Source organism: Fragaria vesca, linkage group LG1 (assembly GCF_000184155.1).
Source record: "Fragaria vesca subsp. vesca linkage group LG1, FraVesHawaii_1.0, whole genome shotgun sequence".
Taxonomy (NCBI): Eukaryota; Viridiplantae; Streptophyta; class Magnoliopsida; order Rosales; family Rosaceae; genus Fragaria; species Fragaria vesca.
Window position 1 is genome coordinate 17,980,562 of NC_020491.1, and position 18,492 is coordinate 17,999,053.

At 37.3% G+C, this 18,492-nt stretch overlaps 1 protein-coding gene and 2 non-coding genes across 3 annotated transcripts in view; all 3 read right to left on the bottom strand.

Moving 5' to 3' along the window:
• LOC101311522 overlaps window positions 1-3,805 on the bottom strand; it is a 9,598-nt gene extending 5,793 nt beyond the window's left edge. Inside the window, exons 1-2 of the mRNA XM_004289414.1 lie at window positions 2,686-3,805; window positions 316-1,759 (exon numbers count right to left, since the gene is read on the bottom strand). Of these exons, the coding sequence (XP_004289462.1) occupies window positions 316-1,759; window positions 2,686-3,805 (2,564 nt within the window). The remainder of the gene's footprint in view (window positions 1-315; window positions 1,760-2,685) is intronic.
• A 2,291-nt stretch (window positions 3,806-6,096) lies between these two features.
• On the bottom strand, window positions 6,097-12,021 carry LOC101293721. Its single transcript, XR_183771.1, has 9 exons — window positions 11,518-12,021; window positions 11,290-11,392; window positions 10,765-10,823; window positions 9,304-9,873; window positions 9,045-9,113; window positions 8,719-8,759; window positions 8,066-8,127; window positions 7,798-7,868; window positions 6,097-7,127 (listed from the first exon to the last, which is right to left on the bottom strand). It is a non-coding gene; the product is annotated as an uncharacterized LOC101293721 (transcript).
• Window positions 12,022-14,393: 2,372 nt separating this feature from the next.
• On the bottom strand, window positions 14,394-15,483 carry LOC101293433. The gene is made up of 2 exons (XR_183770.1): window positions 15,191-15,483; window positions 14,394-15,097 (listed from the first exon to the last, which is right to left on the bottom strand). It is a non-coding gene; the product is annotated as an uncharacterized LOC101293433 (transcript).
• Between the last annotated feature and the right edge of the window lie 3,009 nt (window positions 15,484-18,492).

Genomic DNA, 18,492 nt, shown 5'->3' on the forward strand with positions numbered 1-18,492 from the left:
GGGAAAAACGGGAGAGAAGAGAGGGAAAAGGGTTGGGCCTCTCCAACCGGTCCAACTCCCCCTTATACCCAACTCCCACAAAAATAAAAACACCCCGAAAAAATAATACCCGAATAAAAATTACCTTTTACTAGCTAAAATTTACTATTTTTACCGTCGTCGTATTTTCCTCATACGAATAATCCTCCGCACATAATCGTCCCCGAAACCCCTCTAGGGACCAATTAACTATTAACTCAATGACGGAGACGGTAAAATTCTTATTATAATCAGGCTAGTAAATAAGGTAAAAATATAAGGGTCGGGATGTGACACTTCCCCTCACTTGCATGGTAGTTCACCAGATTAGCAAACCATGGGAGCTCCTTAACATTGATGTTAAATAATTGCTCATCCGGAAAAGTATCTTTCAAAGGAATGGATGAGTCATCACCTCCCTCAATCAACCTTGACAAATGATCTGCCACTTGGTTCTCCTTCCCCGGCTTGTCCTTGATCTCAATATCAAACTCTTGCAACAACAAGATCCACCTTATCAACCTTGGCTTAACCTCCTTCTTTGATAATAGATACTTCAAAGCACTATGATCCGTGTGCACAACAACCTTGGTACCAAGCAAATAGCTTCTAAACTTCTCAAGAGCAAAGATAATTGCTAGAAGTTCCTTCTCCGTTGTGGTGTAGTTAATTTGTGCATCATTCAAAGTGCGGCTAGCATAGTAAATAGCACGAAGTACCTTATCCTTCTTTTGAGCCAAGACCGCTCCCATAGCATAATCCGAAGCATCACACATCAACTCAAATGGAAGAGACCAATCCGGTGCCATCATGATAGGAGCTTGAGTGAGCATTTCCTTTATTTTCTCAAATGCTTCCATACAATGCTCATCAAACATAAAAGATGCATCTTTGGCTAGCAAATCACAAAGGGGCTTGGAGATCTTGGAAAAATCTTTGATGTATCTTCTATAAAAACCGGCATGTCCAAGAAAACTTCTAATTCCTTTGACATTGTGTGGAGGTGGGAGCTTGGAGATGACATCCACTTTGGCCTTGTCAACTTCTATCCCTCTAGCACTAACCACATACCCAAGAACAATTCCTTCATTCACCATAAAGTGACACTTCTCCCAATTCAAGACTAGGTTGCTCTCCTCACATTTTTGAAGCACAAGCTCCAAATGGTGAAGGCATTGGTTAAATGAATCCCCAAACACACTAAAATCATCCATGAACACCTCAATAAACTTCTCCACCATATCACTAAAAATGGTAATCATGCACCTTTGGAAAGTTGCCGGTGCATTGCACAAACCAAATGGCATTCTCCTATAAGCAAATGTGCCATATGGACAAGTGAATGTGGTCTTCTCTTGATCCTCCGGTGCTATGGGGATTTGGTTGTAGCCACTATACCCATCAAGAAAGCAATAATACTCATGGCTGGCAAGTCTCTCTAGCATTTGATCAATGAATGGCAATGGAAAATGATCTTTCTTTGTGGCATTATTAAGCTTCCGGTAGTCAATACACACTCTCCATCCGCTTGCTACTCTTTGTGGGACAAGATCTCCTTTGCCATTGGCAACAACCGTCATGCCACTCTTCTTGGAAACCACATGAACCTGTGATACCCACTTGGAATCGGAAATAGGGTAGATAACACCAACATCAAGCAACTTCATGATTTCCTTCCTCACAACTTCTTGCATTATAACATTAAGCCTCCTTTGAGAATCCCTCCTAGGCTTCATGTCATCTTCAAGAAGGATCTTATGCATGCACATACTCGGACTTATGCCTTTGATATCGGCAATAGTCCACCCAATTGCCTCCTTATGATCGTTCAACACCCTAAGTAGCTTTTGTTCTTGCAAATCACTCAAACATGAAGAGATGATTACGGGTAACTTGTGGTTTTCACCAATAAAAGCATACTTCAAATTAGAAGAAAGTGGTTTCAATTCAAGAGTAGGAGGACACTTAATTGAAGGAAGTAGAGGAGTAGGGTTAGTAAGAGGTACCTCAACTTTTGGTTGCAAATGTGGAGTGCATGGCCTTAAGGCCTCAAGTGTAAGCTCCGCTTCTTTTGTTGCCTCTTCAATAAATTCCATACCATGGTGATGCAAACATGTCTCCAATGAATCTTGAGAAGCATTTTCAATGAAAGTATTCTCCACCATCTTGTCAATTCCATCCAAAACATCAATCCGAAGACAATCATAGGCATATGATGGCTTGCTCATTGCATCAAAGATTCTAAAGGCAATGGTAGTGTCATGAACGGTCATGGTTATCAAACCCTCCTTCACATCAATCTTAGTACCGGCGGTTGCCATAAATGCTCTTCCAAGAATGATAGGCAACTCTTGTCATGAAGAGGAGCCTCTTCCATATCTAGAATGATAAAGTCCGCCGGTAGGATCAAATCTTCTACCTTCACAAGAACATCTTCCACAACCCCTCTTGGGTACTTAAGACTCCTATCCGCCATTTGCAAAGAGATAGCAATGGGATGGATTTCACCAATGCCAAGAGACTCATAAACACTATAAGGCATTAAGTTGATACTAGCACCCAAATCCATCAAAGCTTTATCAAAGAAATTTTTACCTATCTTGCAAGGAATTGTGAATGAACCCGGATCTTTCAACTTGGAAGGAAGCTTTCTTTGCAAAACTGCACTAACTTCTTCACTTAAGCATACTTTCTCATTCTTCTCAAACTTCCTCTTGTGAGTACAAAGCTCCTTGAGAAACTTGGCATATGAAGGAATGGTTTTGATTGCATCCAAGAGAGGGATGTTAATCTCCACCTTCCTAAATAAGTCAAGAAACTCCTTCTTCACCTTCTCATTCTTTTGTTTCAATGCATCATTTCTTTGAAATTGAGGATAAGGAAGAGGAACTTCTTTCTCTTGAACTATCTTCATAGGAGGATTGAATTTGATACCTCTTTTGAATGAAGTTTCATTTGAAGTAGATGTAGAGGCTTCTTTGTCATTAGTTCCGGCCTTGGCATCAAATTTGTTCTTCAAGGCGTCCTCTTGGACTTCATCTTCTTCCAAAGCTACTCTCAAACCCAAAGGCTTGTCCTTCTCATATGCATTCATTTTCTCCTTCAAAGCTTCTTCTTCACCATCATTAAAACCCAAGATGACTTCTCCATGTGCCAACTCACTTGCTTTATCCTTTGATCTCTTTTCAAAACCGGGTGGCACCCTTGGAATGACATCTTCTTTATTAGTAGGCATGTACACATTGTTCTCCACTTGTCTACCACTTCTCAATGTAGTAATGGCCTTGGCTTCATGTCTTCGATTATTCTCCACTTGGCTTGGGAACACACCTTGCTTCCTTTGACTTAGCTCATTAGCTAATTGCCCCATTTGTACCTCAAGCTTGCTCATACCTTGGGTAAGGATATTGATCTTCTCATCTTGCTTTGCTTGATTCCCAACAAAGGCCGCCATCATTTCTTCAAGAGTAGGTGTCTTCCTTGCTTCTTGATTAGGCACTTGGGGTTGGTGTAGGGGTAGAGGATGTTGAGGTGGTGCTTGATATGGTGGTCTTGGAGCATGATAGGCATTGTTTCCTCCTTGATTGTTGTAGTTTGAGGAGCTTGCACCTTGATAGCCCCCACTAGGCCTTTGGAAACCTTGACCTTGCTCACGGTTTTGATTTCCACCCCATCCAACATTAGGATTGTTCCTCCATCCAGGATTGTAGCCATTGCAATAAGAGTCATTTCTCGGCTTCATTGAGTAACCAAGAAGATTGCATTGCTCTATCAATTCCGGGTACATGTCACTTTGAGAACACTCCCTTGTGTCATGATAAGCACTTTCACAAATCAAACAAACTTGCTCCATAAATTTGGCTCCCATACTAGGCTCTCGAATTTGGCTTTGAGGTCTTCCTTGTGCTTGTAGAAACATGTCAAGCTTCTTTTGCATCTCCCCTTCTATCCTCTTCAACTCTTGTTGCATTTGAATATTTGAGGCATCAACATTGTACATCCCCTTTCTTGGCTCTAGCTCTTTCATTGGCACTTGAGCACTCTTCACCATCATTGGTTTTCTATCCGAGACACAATCATAGAGTTGAGAAGATTCACTTAACTCATCAAGAATTCTTGTTGCTTCCTCTTCGGTCTTGTTCATGAAGCAACCCCCACAAGCATTATCAACCCTCCTCCTAGATTCTTGCGAGAGTCCGGTGTAGAAAGAACTTAGAACCGCTACTCTTGAGAGGCCATGATTAGGAACACCACATTCTAGATCCTTGAATCTCTCCCATGTCTCATAGAAAGAATCACTTGGTAGCTCCCGGAAATTCAACAAATCATTCCTCATTGAATTAGACTTGTGTGGAGGAAAATAGAATTTGAGGAAGACTTTTTGCATCTCTTCCCAAGTGTTGATGCTTCTTGGAGGTAACTTGTATTACCATTTCTTGGCCTTGTCTTTCAATGAAAATGGAAAGAGCCGAAGGCGCAAATTCCCTTCATCAATGCCTAAGAGTTGGACGGTTGAGCATGCTTCATTGAACTCTTGAAGATGCAAGTATGGCTCATTGTTTGGTAACCCAAAGAAGAGAGGTAGATTGGCAATAGTTCCCGGCTTGATGTCAAAGGCAACCGCACATGGTGGAAGCACAATGCAACTTGGATGATTGGAAATTGTTGGCAATGTGTACTTCTTCATAGGGCGTGGTTCCTCTTCATTTACGTCCCCCATTTGTGGATCCTCCTCGTTCGATCTTCTCAAGAGTTTAGCTTCCAAACTTAATGCTATTCTCCTTAATTCGTCTAGACTTTCCCTCGGTATCCAAATTCCTTCACTACTATTCTCAAGAGTATGGTCAATGGATGTTTCTTCACTTGGTGTACTTGAAGATGATGGAGTTGAATAAGTTGGTTGTATCACCGGGTCACTTGGACCTTCTTCAAGATTCATAAACACCTATAATGATTCAAAGCACAGGTAAGAACACAAGTTGAAACTCAAAAATAAAAATAAAACTGAAACAGGGCAAAAGATCGATCTTTCAAAATGAAGAGATTGATCTTTTCTAATATCAGTGGGTCTGTGCTCTAAAGAGATCGATCACTCAAACTTAGAGATCGATCTTTTTTTTCTGGAAAAATTACAAATGCACAGGAAAGATCGATCTTTAAAATAAAAGATCGATCTTTTAGAGCTTATTTCGGCTCTGTAACTCAAAAAGATCGATCTTTTACACGAAGAGATCGATCTTTTTCTGGAAAAACCAAAAAAACACACTAAATTTACAAATGGACAAGTAAATTTCTAGCTTCCCTTAAAGGCAAACCGAGCTAGGAATAGGATTTCACTCCAATCCCCGATAACGGCGCCAAAAACTTGTTAGCCAAAAAACCACCCTCAAGTATAAGGGCCAAGTTATAGTGTAGGGATTATGAGTAAGGGATATCGTACCCAAGGGATTGGTAAACCCACTCTAGCTAGGAAAACCTAAAGGATGCTAAAAATATTATGCAAATGTACAATCACAAACAATGGCTCACAAGCGAACCAAAGTTCATGGTGAATATATGCAAGATGAGGTAGATTTGATTTTTGGTTTTGAGATGATTTGATTCGAAACTTGCTAAATGTAAACTTGAATTATAAACTATGCTAAACTAAATTAGATGTGATGAAATGGATGGGAGTTGGGACTTAAGGTTTTCACCTCTAGCCTCCCTTGCAAACAATGATGTTTCTAGAGTAAATGATACCATTTTAATTAGCCAATTTCTCTCATTGCATCCCTCTCGGGTATGACAAGGGACATTCTCCTTTGTTGATATCAAGCAACCCCTCTCGGATGTAATACTTAACTACCTAAGTCATGCATTTCAATATGATTAGAAATCTAATGCATTACCCTAAGTGCATAAAGCTTGGAGATGAAGAAATCATGCAAACCAACCAAGCTTATCTCTAAGTGATTGTAGTTCACAACTCTAACATGCACATATGATATGCTATCATGCTTCAAACAACTAAGGTTAATCAAGCCCTAATTATTTCTCATGTCATGGCAAACAAACATACCCAAATTGATTAAGTTCAAGCATGGAAGTTCAACTCTTGATCTAGCATATTAAGGCGCTAATGAAAAGTGCATCAAACACAATATATACATCAATGTCATACAAGGTTGGCTAGGGCTTTCAACCCTAGCCCCAACAAACTAACTACTCACTCATAATCAAATATACAAGCTTCAATATGATTATGAACATCAAACTAAAGAGTAAGGAAAGAAAAGTGACTATGCTCAAGTTGAGGAGGAATGGGATGAACTCATGGTATCCTTGTGATGGTGATGATGGAGGTGATGGTGATGGTGTCCTCAAATGGTGCTAGCTCCTCTTCCTTCTCCTTGCTTGATGATAAAGGATGGAATATATGGATGGATGGCAAAATGATGAAGCTTTGTGTATATAAGATGAGATGGGTAGAAGGGAAAAGTGAGGTTATGGTATGAAGGTGGTGGAGATGGAGGTTTTGTGGAGGAGTGGTGGTGGTTCTCTAATGGAGATTAGAGAGAGGAAATGAGGTAGTGTGTGAAGTGGGAGATGGTGTGTGAAAAAGTGGAGAAGATAGACTTAAATAAAGATGGATGAAAAGTGGGAGAGAAAACCAAAAACAGCTTTCTTCCTCTCCTCCCATCCGTTTGAAACACTAAGGAAAGAGTGTTCAAATTGCCATAACTTTTCCAAAACCAAAGCAAAAGGTGAGGGGGGAGATAGAGTAGGTTAATAGGCAATCATGAAGAAAAGGGGTAGGATAATGTGGTGATTCAACCTACAAAACATGGAAGATAATTGTAGGGACTTTGATGGACTTTTGGGTAAAAAGGGGGGAAGTGAGGATTGTGTGGGAAAGAGGGAAATGTGTTGGAGTTGAATCCTAACCAAAAGGTTAAGAACTAGTTGTGATTGAACAAGACTTCTCCACCTTTCCTTTTCCATGAAATTGGCCGGAAAATATATGGCACCACCAAAAGTGGTGGTGCGCCGCCACTTGTGCCGCCAAAAGTGGTGATGCTCGGAAAATTGCCGGAATTTCACCGTTTCTCTTCTCTTGTCAATATTTTCTACAAAACATGGAATTGGATTAATTGACAACAAAATGGACTTTAGAACAAGTAATTTTCAAGGATTAGGACACAAAATTATCTATGAATTATGATCCAACAATAACATTTCAGTAAGAAAATTGTTTCATCAGCTCTCTTCCTACACATAACTACACACCTCTCTTCCTACAACATTGTTTCAGCAGCTGCTCGAGGTGAATCTTAGAGGGCAAACCTTAGACAGGGATTTCCAAACTGAAATCGAGTTCAGTTTGTAAGACACTGTTTGATAGATCAGGCTAACAATAGATTAACATCTGGAAAATAGTATGGAAGCTTCAAATTCCAATAGGCAGAAGAGAAAATCACACTCACAATTTCAAAGCTACAATATAGAAAAATTTGAAAAACTCAAGATCTGAAAACCCTTACATATGCTAACACTGATCTCATATGTGGTCACCAATTTGTAACCGAACATATATATAGATCTTCCAGGACTACTTTGGGGCACTTCTTTTGAATACAATTTAGGTGTGCAGGTAAATTTTCTTTCCTCAACACATTAAATAAATAAAGAATATGAAACAATATAAGAAAGGAAACATTTTTAGACATGCCAAAGCTTTTAGCATTGATAATCATCTAGCACCACATTAAGCACAAATTTGTAAACACAAAATCTAACCTGCAATTTTAGCAGCAAAACCTTATACTTTGAATCTTCAACATGTTCTTTCTCTTCAGCCTTTGTAGACTCTGAAAAGGTAAAATAAAGGAAATTAGCATGTTGTTTTGGAAATATATAGAATATATAATCAAAAGTAAGTAGTTACACAATAATAACATCTTCAAACTGAATATAATCAAAAGTAAGATGCAAACAGATGAAAGTTAAATCAATCAAATACTGTCAATATAGAAAAGAATTGCAACAATCCACTGCTTGCACTTACCGAAATGTGATATGTAGAGTTCCAAATCAGTTATGTGATTGACTGTTTCACTTTCACCAGACCTATAGAAAAAGAAGAAAATAAACTGTAAATACAGAATACTAACCTGAAACCTCATATTTTCCTGGTGAGCATGATCTATGCAATCTCATAGCTTTAGGGCTTTAAGATGCAAGTAGTTCTGTTATGTTTAGGATAATAGTTTCTAACGACTTTTGACAGCTTTTACAATTTCTACGTTCTCTCGATTTCAATTCAAATCAGGATTGACACTTGACTCTTTTAGAATTCCAACTGCACAATGAACTAATCATACGCAAACTTAAATTTTTTTTTAAAACTTTCTTTTCCAAATCAAAAAGGGAAAACAACAATCTAAACTACATCAAATAGTCACATATTATTACCAACCGTAAACAATATCAAATTGTTGGTGTGAAACTAAAAGCAAGAAGAAAGACTATGCAAGGAGTGAGAAGAGGAGGTATAGGTGAGGTCTAGGTGATGAAGCAAAGGTGAGTATTTACAGCTATATGCAAGTAGTTGATAATATGCATCGATCAACTGCCATCCCAAATCATACAAAACACAATAAATAAAAGCAAAAACATAGATAAATAATGAAGATGAAGATCAGTTTAAGATAGACTCACCTACTCCAATATATAACTCCCAATTACATAACTATTTCTACCTGCAAACATAGAAAGTCAAGATCCATTAAATGAATTAACTGGGGAAATTGAAAGGAGAACCAACACATGGGCTGATACCTATCAAGATACCAAAACTTAACTATTCCATCTTAGACATTAACAGTACGAAACAACCCAAATACAGAAGGTGTAATCAATTCCAAACACAGAAAATTAGAACCTGAACTCTACAGTTATCCTTTCACAACAATCAAAATACCATATGACCAAAAATATGTGTATCTGAGAGAATAAGACCATAACCACAACAAAATAGCACTAACCTGGATCTCGTATTGGGCTCCCCTCTTCCTTTTTTTCTAAATTCAGACCTCTTTTTCGTCTATGGAAACCTAGAAAACAGAAGTTCGTATTAGTCACAATTGTTGAAGGAAATAGATAACATCGACGTGAAAGAGTGAACAAAGTTTATAGACTATGCTAGGATAACATACGCTGGGATGATCAATATCAATTGATTTCTGCTTCTATTTAAAGTAATGAAAAAGGGGAAAAAAAAAAAAACTGAATCGGAGGCCTAACCTGTAAAGGTCACTTCAGAGATGAAACGGAAGCGGCGATCTTTTCTGAAGCTTTAGGAGGCGGCGAGCGAGAGATCATTCGAGAAATATCAGGTGGGAGAGAAGCGGCGAGACTTCAAGACACTGGAGAGATCGATGGAAAAAGAGAGAGCAAAGGGTAGAGAAAAAGACGAAGAATCAGAGAACAGAAGAAGAAGAAGAAGAAGAAGAGAGATCAAAACAGCTTTCGAGAGAGATCGAGAGAGAGTTCAAGAGTCCAAGTCCTCCGCTGCTCTTCTCTCTCACTTTTTCTAGGAGCTTCGTTGGCAAGAGCCCAAGCCCAAGCGAGACGCAGGCCCAAGCCCAACTGACACTGTTCTTCAGAACAGTAAGGCGGCGCCAGGCCGTATAGTACTAGGAACTAGCTTTGTTTGCCCGCACGTTGCTGCGGGAAACAATCAGAATATAAAAGTCGCATATGTTATAATGTCAGTGGAGCCATTACAAAAACAATAATAGACAACAGTCTTGTGTACGTAGCACTATAGAGTTGATCTAGTCTTGGCACATCTGATTTCGCCTTGCATCCTTTCTACAAAGTCAATCAAACCAAAACATAGATTATTACTTGTGTAACTTAGCAATATATTAGCGAAAAGAAAAAAGAAAAATGAGTAATGTAAAAATGACCACTTAGTTATATTTGTGACTGCATGATATCCTCAACTCCTTCTCATTCTTAACCAAAAAGAACAAAACTTCAAGGTAATTACATCAACATTTACAATATAATTCACATAGTTGAATTAGATTCTCTTCCTTGCAAAGACACCCTTCATACATTTTTACACAACATCCAAAAAAAAATAGAACTTTGTGTGATACCAATATTTTTGAAGGCACATGCATGATACTTACTACCATCAGATAATTCCTTTCTTAAAATATTTAACATTTTCAGGTAAAATGCATTGGTCTGCCTAATTTATAACACTGATTTCTTTCCACATTTCTTTTAACTTTTTAGAAGATAACAGTTCTGCGCCTAAACTATTTCCTTGTCCAAAAACTTCTTTTGCATCTGATATCCATATACTTGACAATTTCAATCTATCCCACATTGAAAAATATGAACATATCATCATCTCATTTCCCACATGCAAAGACAACTAAACATCATATCTAGCAAACTTCTGTCAACTACAGATGTTACCATGTTCAGATCCTAAGATCAGCCACTTATTTTTTTTTTTTTCCAGTTCTTACAATCTAATTTATAGTCCAGGGCTACAGCTATAGATAGAATGAACTCGATAAATTATAAATATCACCAAGTCAAAACCAATAGACACAGGGGATATATATCCATCTTAGCCTGAATTAGTGATTGGATACACTTTTGGGATAATTGAGGGGAAAGTGGAGAATTTTAAAAACACAATAAGAGATAGTGTGGTACATGAGAGCAGTTAATATAGAATACCTGCTAAACAATTTGGCTGCAAAATTCCAAATGACAGAGGTTTCCCGGTCAGCACTAACCTGTAATACATACAAAATAGCTCTTCTTCACTAAATAGCATGAACAGTAGAGAAGAAAAAGAAAGAGAATTCAATACCAAAGAAAAATAATAACAGAACATCAACTGAAAAGCAAAATAAAAAAAAGGAAATCCAAGGAGATAGAAAGAATTATCAAGAGCCAAAGACAGACGCACCAACTAAAAACAATATCGTCCCTTGTAATCTTCCCCAAAGCCTCAATATATGATATTGTAACAACCACACAAAAAAAAAAAAACAAAAATAATAATAGAGAAACTCGGAACAAAAACACACAGCCTCCATATATAATTACTCACCTCTTTTTATATCATCTTTTTTTCAATCCTCACCATAACAGTTTAATTAGGTTTAGTGCTGGCTTGTTGGACATTCTAAATACAATTGGATCAATAAACCACAATAGCCAAGGAATATACGTTCATAGCTGCAGCAGAAGACCTACATTTTAATTAGAGATTTTGAAAGACCATCAATGTTTGATCATTTGTAGTCCAGAGACCCTTCGCTCCCTTTGTCTCACCCTATTTATACTATTTAGCCAGTACCTGAAAATATACACATCAAGCATCATAAATTGAAGTCAATTCTCAAAGACTAAACCGTGGGAATTTAAATTATTAGGCGGGAATTGAAATTATAAGGAAAAGAAAGAGTAAGCAACTTTACATACCACGAAGTAGAGTTTGAAGTTTTTCCCATAAGTGATTTCACATAACATCAGCATTTATTTGAAATACCGATTCCAATTCATTCCAAAAACTCCATTGCCACCTGAAAGCAACATGGAAAATCAACTAACATCAATTTGTTGCCTAAAATTGTAAAGGTATGTTACTTTTAGTTTTTACATATACAAACTCATTCAAGATCTTTACTTATACTCATTCATGTTGTACTTCAACTGATGAAATGAAGGAAACAAAAATAACAGAATCAGAAGAGGACCAAAAAAATAAACTGTGCTATTAAAAAAAAAAAACAAACTTTAGATCTAAACCAAATAACTTTTATGGAAAGGAACATATATGGAGATAGATGCTTATTGCTCCATTAGCTGTATTAGTCGATGGCTGAAACTTCCTCTTTCTTCCTTCTTTCTTTTTCTTACAGTTTTGAGTTGATCTCTGATTCTACTGGAAAACTCATAAGATAAAAATTGTTTTTAGTCAGAGTGAAAGGAAGTTGAATTTGCTGATGTAATTGATATCCACTTCTAACGAAGAAAAACTGAAAATCACATGCCTCTACCGGCGGTAGTTATCAAACCAATTGACTCATCAATCAAAAATTTGAGTACCAACTATTACCACCTTCATTCTATTCATCCAACCCAAATAAATTTAAGAAACAAAAACGAAAAAGAAAGAAGAGAAAGAACTGCTTGGTGAGAGAAGCTGACAGCAATATACCTGATCGGATGAGAGAAACCTCAAATGATCACAGCCACTACCCACGCAAAACCAAAACCTTGCAAGAAAACAAAAAATTTCAATCCGAACCAAATGACCAAACATGCAAACCGAAATTTTGAAAAAAGAATTGGATTCCGAATCTCAAGGAATGTTACTGATAAGAATAGACAACATGTGGATAATAGGGTAACAAATTCAATGGTTATATTTATCTGAAAATCACCAAGATCATATGTGGAAGCAACTTCACTAAACACATGTTTCAGGCAACTCAAAAAAGGTATAATGCAAATATAAACAAAGGCTTGGTTTCCGCTTTGTAGCATATTCTTACACTTTGCTTGGCTAATCAAGTATCCCTTTTATGCAAAATTTCAATGTAGAACTGTTCCCAAAATCATAAATGGCATCAACTTACTGCTATTTCTTCTCAAACGAATTGATAAAATCTAGCACTTTAGTATCTTATCACTAATTATAACAATTTCACCATGAGCTTATTTACCTACGGAAATAACTAAATCTGAAAAACATAATCACATATATGGATCCTAAAACCACAAAAGAAATATAAAAAAGATACCTTGAATATAAATCAACAGGTCCTAATCCATATGCATGCTCTTAGCTCTGCCCATTTGAGTTTTGTTTCTACAAAACCAAAAGTTAGAGAATTGTAATACACAGAAGTATATAGGTGCCATAACCTGGAGAGAGATGAGTTTAAAAGTGCAGATAACATCTTAGTTTTAAGATGAAAAAAAAATGAATAAAGAATGAGGAGGAAAGATTATAGACCAATTGGTCTTAAATTGATGGATCAGTAATTGCAACCCACACATTATTTTCATAAATGAAATCAATTGAGTACATGCAAGAATTTAGATTAACCAAAACTTATGTCATAGCAAAACTTATTTCAATGTGAATGAAGACTTAACTGAAATCAAGTTCACTGTCACTTAAAAAACATAGACATATATATACATATATACTTCATTGTTTACTATAAGTTTATGGTGCCTCTACTCATCTTGGCTATTAAACTTGCCAAAACCCAAAACCAGCACCTCTAATTTCCAGAACCCGAAGAACCCTACCCTCAAAACCCCTAATAAACTATCAATGCCCTGCAAACCAAAAGGCAATTTACATGGACACCAAATTCCTTCAGCACCATTTAACATCAGAGTTCAACAATGATAGAATAATAAAACAGTTCTCATCAGTAATCTTAACTAACAGTTCTTTGAAACTTCTAAAAGATTTTTTTTTTTTTTTTATTGGAAAGCTACTCGAAGTTCCCTTTTACTGTTCTTAACCAAAAAAAAAAAAAGTAAAAATACCTCTCAGAATGTCAGCACCTCGATGTGCCAATAACCATGCCCAAAACCCCCACTGCAAGAGTAGATTGACAATGATCAGTACGTACACGAAATAAATACACAAAAGTAGCAAAACATCAAATTCCTCTCTCCCATTGTTTCTCCAAAGCAAAGACACATTCGAGTAACTAAAGTATTCCAGAAAGAGTAATAATTTTAAGAAAAATATCCAACCAAACTCACGGCTAGTTGATATCTGAAAAAGAAAACAACCAATGAAAAGAAAATATAGAATATGAAATTTTTTTTCCAAACACTAACTTTAGATCGTTAATACCAGCGTAGTATCAAATCACAAATCCAATTACATTTAGAAAACCCAGAAGAGGGAGTATAAAGAAAGAAAGCAGAAGCACATGAAGGGTCGCATTAATACAGTTAAACCAAAAAATATATGAAAGTATACATGAACTAATGAAAGTATATGATTACAGTTAATAAGCTCATACAGTTGAAACGGTAAAGTTATTTCAATTTTGGTTTGCTTCTCTTCTTCATTGGCAATAGGGATTTGAAAAGAAACCAATTTTGAATTCAATGGCATCAACTATGACAAACCATCCAATTTTGTTATGAGTATTTGATACCTAGAACATGAGAGGAGAAAACAAAATACCTTTATGAAAAATTCAGCTGATCCCTAACCTTCTTTTTTTGTCCGTGCCAAATTACAACTCAAAGTATTTCTAATATTTAAAGTTGTCATGAACTAAGCAATAGATTTCCATTGAGATTGAGAAATCAAATTGATATGCACAGCCATTTTGGCCATTTGTAGAATAGATGAGAGTGTTACTCTTATGATTAAGGATTAAACTGTATCATTACAGGATCATAACAACATATCTACTTGAAATCAATCACCCAAGGATCGCTATACTCCTGAAAAATTCTAACATGGAAGAAAAACAAACCAATTCAGATGAATATGAAAATCAATGGAAACGAAGCTTGAAAATTTGCATATAACAATAAAGAAGTCATACCTAACCCAATATGATAACGTTTTTCTCCTCCTTTTGGGTTTGATCCTCCTTTTGTTATTGTTTCTGTAAACATCAATTGGTCCATAAACCAATCACTAGAACCCAATTGCAGCACTAAATCCCCAAACACTAGAACCCAAAAAACACCCATAAACTAAAATCGTAAAAACAGAAATCTTTTAGCGGCTAAAAACCGATGGCTCCCACCTCGGCCAATAAGATTTCAAGAAATGAGGCATATACATATTCAGTGGAGGAGTAATGAATCGAAGCAAAAAGTTTTAAACGAATGAGTGAGTCTGGGAGTGATAGACATACCAGTTTGTGTCTATAATCTGAAAATCGATTACCCATAGCAGAAGAAGCACCTTTCTTGGTGTTGATAAAATCTCCCTTCAGAGCTTTGTTGGGTACTCGACCGAAAGCACCACCTCTGCTCTCCCTCGCTCTCTCCATCTTTCTCTGATCTGGCATGCAACGAAACCAAAACGAAAGGAACTCATAAGCCCATAAGAATCCCCACATAGAAAAAGCAAAATTTCAGAGAAGAGGAAGCTTACCCAAACCTGAATTCATCAAAAACCCAGGATGCTTAGCCAAACTATCTCTTTCAGTCTCTGGTCTCCCTCACTCTTTCAGTCTGGTGTACGTTCGACTTTACCAAAATAGAGGAAATAGAGAGAGCAAAGGATAAGAGAGGGAAAAAAAGGAGAAGGAGTCCAAGCTCTTCCAGAGGTGTGCCGAGCGAGAGATGAAAAAAGTGACGAAAGAGAGGGAAGGCGAGCTTGAGATCTGGCTGAATCTCTTGATAGAGATGATTCGGTGGTGTCAAGAGAGATCGAAAGAGAGGAAGAAAGATGGAAGTGGCTGAATGAGATCGAGAGAGGTCGAGAAAGAGATATACAGAGCGGCGAGAGAGGTCGAGAGAGATCGAGAGAGAGATATATCAAGGCCCAACACCAGGCCATCACAGCGAGATGCAGCCCAAGCCCGCCCGAAACCGCACTGTTCTTCAGAACAGTGCGGCGGCGCCAGGCCGCATAATATATAGTTAAAAGTTAAATTAGTCCGCGCGTTGCAGCGGGTTGGATATCAAATAAAGTAATTTTGAAAGTAATCTAAAAATCTTGCTTGTAGACATGAGTCAATAATTTCAATATATTACATTACCATCCACCATGATAATTGTTCAAAAAATCTAGCTAACTGAAAAATTTGTTAAGAGAAAGGACCAAAATAGCTGGTCACCAGGACATAGAATCCAGCACTAAGAGGAAGCTGCCCAATTTCTCTAGATGCTGATATCTAATGCTGCAGAGTAGCACTTTAAACACTCTTCCTCCTATTGTTCCTAAATGCTGAGCTCCAAACATTGCACAGAACAGAGATTCATTGTTAACTCTTCGAGTGATCTTTAGGCTGTCAAGCACTCAGTCCTGGATGGCTTGAAGAGACTATGAAGATCATTAAGCCATAGAAACTTGTTTCTTCCCCTTTTTACTTCGACCGGCCATATCCTCTCCTCCCTTTATCTTTCTAGAGAGGGACATCAGCTTGTTTTGTGTTACCCTCTAAATTGAGGCTCTTAATAAAATCCTCAATGCTACGCCAATTAGTGACCCCTCCTTTGTCCATTATTTTACACAAAATTGAGTATGCATTTAGTCTTTCTTGATTCTAAGAGAGCATCCAACATCTTATCATAGCTTTTGAAATCTACCATGCAATCTCGCTCAAGGCAAAAATCTAATAGCTTAACAGCTGCAATGGTCTTTCCTTTTTCAGCAAGAATGGATAAGAGGCTATCAAACTCAGATGCACATCCACTTTGCATAAGTAGATTAATCCGTCCAAGCACTTCCTCAACATGACCTCGGATAAAGAGGTCTTCCAAAATCTTGGCAACTAAATCCAAAACCCCCAAATCATATGACAATCAATGTACTAATCCTAAGGTAGTCCTATACAATTATAAGTATATACAGTATCAATAGTATATACATAATAAAAGTTCTACAATCTAAAAGTTATTATCTCATAATAATGAACTTTTAAAGTTTCTGTTCTTATTAGTTTGACAGCAGCTTCATTCAAACGATACTATTTTCTGAGAATAAAATCATATTGCTTCTACTGATACTAATAGTTCCCTCAAAGCATAATCTATAACCAACTATTGAGAGAATAATCAGTGAGTACTGATTGTTATGATTCACTACTTTCACGTAACTCAAACTCGATCAATGTCCACATATATTGTGTTTGTTCTCTTCATTTTCAGTTTAGCTTTCATAAACAGTGGTGATCAATTTGGAAAACTTACCAATTAACAGAGAGGGGTCAGCCAAAACCAAGAAAAAAAGGATCTTACATTGAAATTGATGCAAGATTAGTGTAGGAAAAGCTGGGAATCCTGAAATAAGATGAAGACCAGATATGAAAAAACCCAAAAAGCTTCAATCCTTACACAATCCAAACCCAAATTATCCGATCTGAGAACCCAGACAACCAAGCAAGAATCAAAATTCAAAATCGCGAAAGTCCAATCAAATCCGGCCAGACATGAATTTGGAAGCCAAACCTTTTGTTGTGCGAATAGGGAAACAAAAAGTTAAATCACAAAAGACACGTGTTAAATTTTTCCATTGTAATATGCTCTACTATTAGTCAGCTACATGTTGATTATTGTTCAATAATAGTGAGAGCCTTCAACTCTTCTCAATAAGTATGCCTATCAGAAATCACATAACTAACGTAATTAAGTTTTGGCAAGTAGTTGTATGGAGCAGTAAATAGTCACACCCAAACACACAAAACACTGATTAGCTATACACATGAATATCAACTAAACAGATTACCTATTTATGAAGACCTTGAACCTCATATTAGTAAAGCAAAGAAGCAAATAAGCAAAGAAAAAGAAAACCTTAGATTAATAAAACCGGTGAAAAGCTGGGGAAAAGAAAACCAAACTGAAATAACTATGTCAGTCATAGCAAAAGCAGTCAATATTAGAGCCGAAGCCACAGAGTTGTAAGATGTTGTTTATAGAACACTAATATTCATACGCCAAGAAAAGAAACCCCTAAAGCAATAAACAGTAGGATGTGAACAACAAGCCCAACACGCAGCCCAACACTGTAGGATGTGAACAGTAAAAACCCTGTAGAAAGTAAACAGTAACCGACTCGACGGAAAATAGATATATAGTAAATTTAGTTAAATTTATATTTACTCTAACGTAAAGTAGGAACAAGCCTCCCCAGTGTTCATAAGGGACCTGGAACTTACCTCTTCCTCCCTGTTTCCAGTTCAATCACGAATTTGCCACTGCTCCTCTTTTCTCCCGCTCTCTCTAGGCTCTTCGTTGGCTGCAATTCATCCATATCTGCATGTCACGCCCCGAATCTTAATTTTTACCTTTATTACTGGCATAGTGATAACAAGAGTTTTTACTGTGTTCGTCACTAAGTGTGTAATTTAATTAGTTCCCAAAGGGTGTTGAGGGACTAATATTTTGAGGGAATTATTCTAAGGAAGAATTTTTTACGACGGTAAAAAATAGTAATTTTTGTTAGTAAAAGGTAATTTTATTGGGGTATTATTTCGGGGTGTTGAATTTTGGAATTTTGGGTTAAAAGGAGTGTTGGGTCGGCTGGGCCGAGCCCAACCCATTTCTTCTTCTTTTCTTTTTCTCTCTCCCTCCCGATTTTCTCTCTTCCCACCCGGTTTTCTCCTCTCTCCACCCGGAAATTTCTCCACCGCCGTCCGCCGCCATCCGGCCGCCCCAGACCGCCGCACCGGTCCCAATCGATCGGTCTTCAACCCAGCAACCTTCTTGGACCGGTGACAGCTCCCCCTA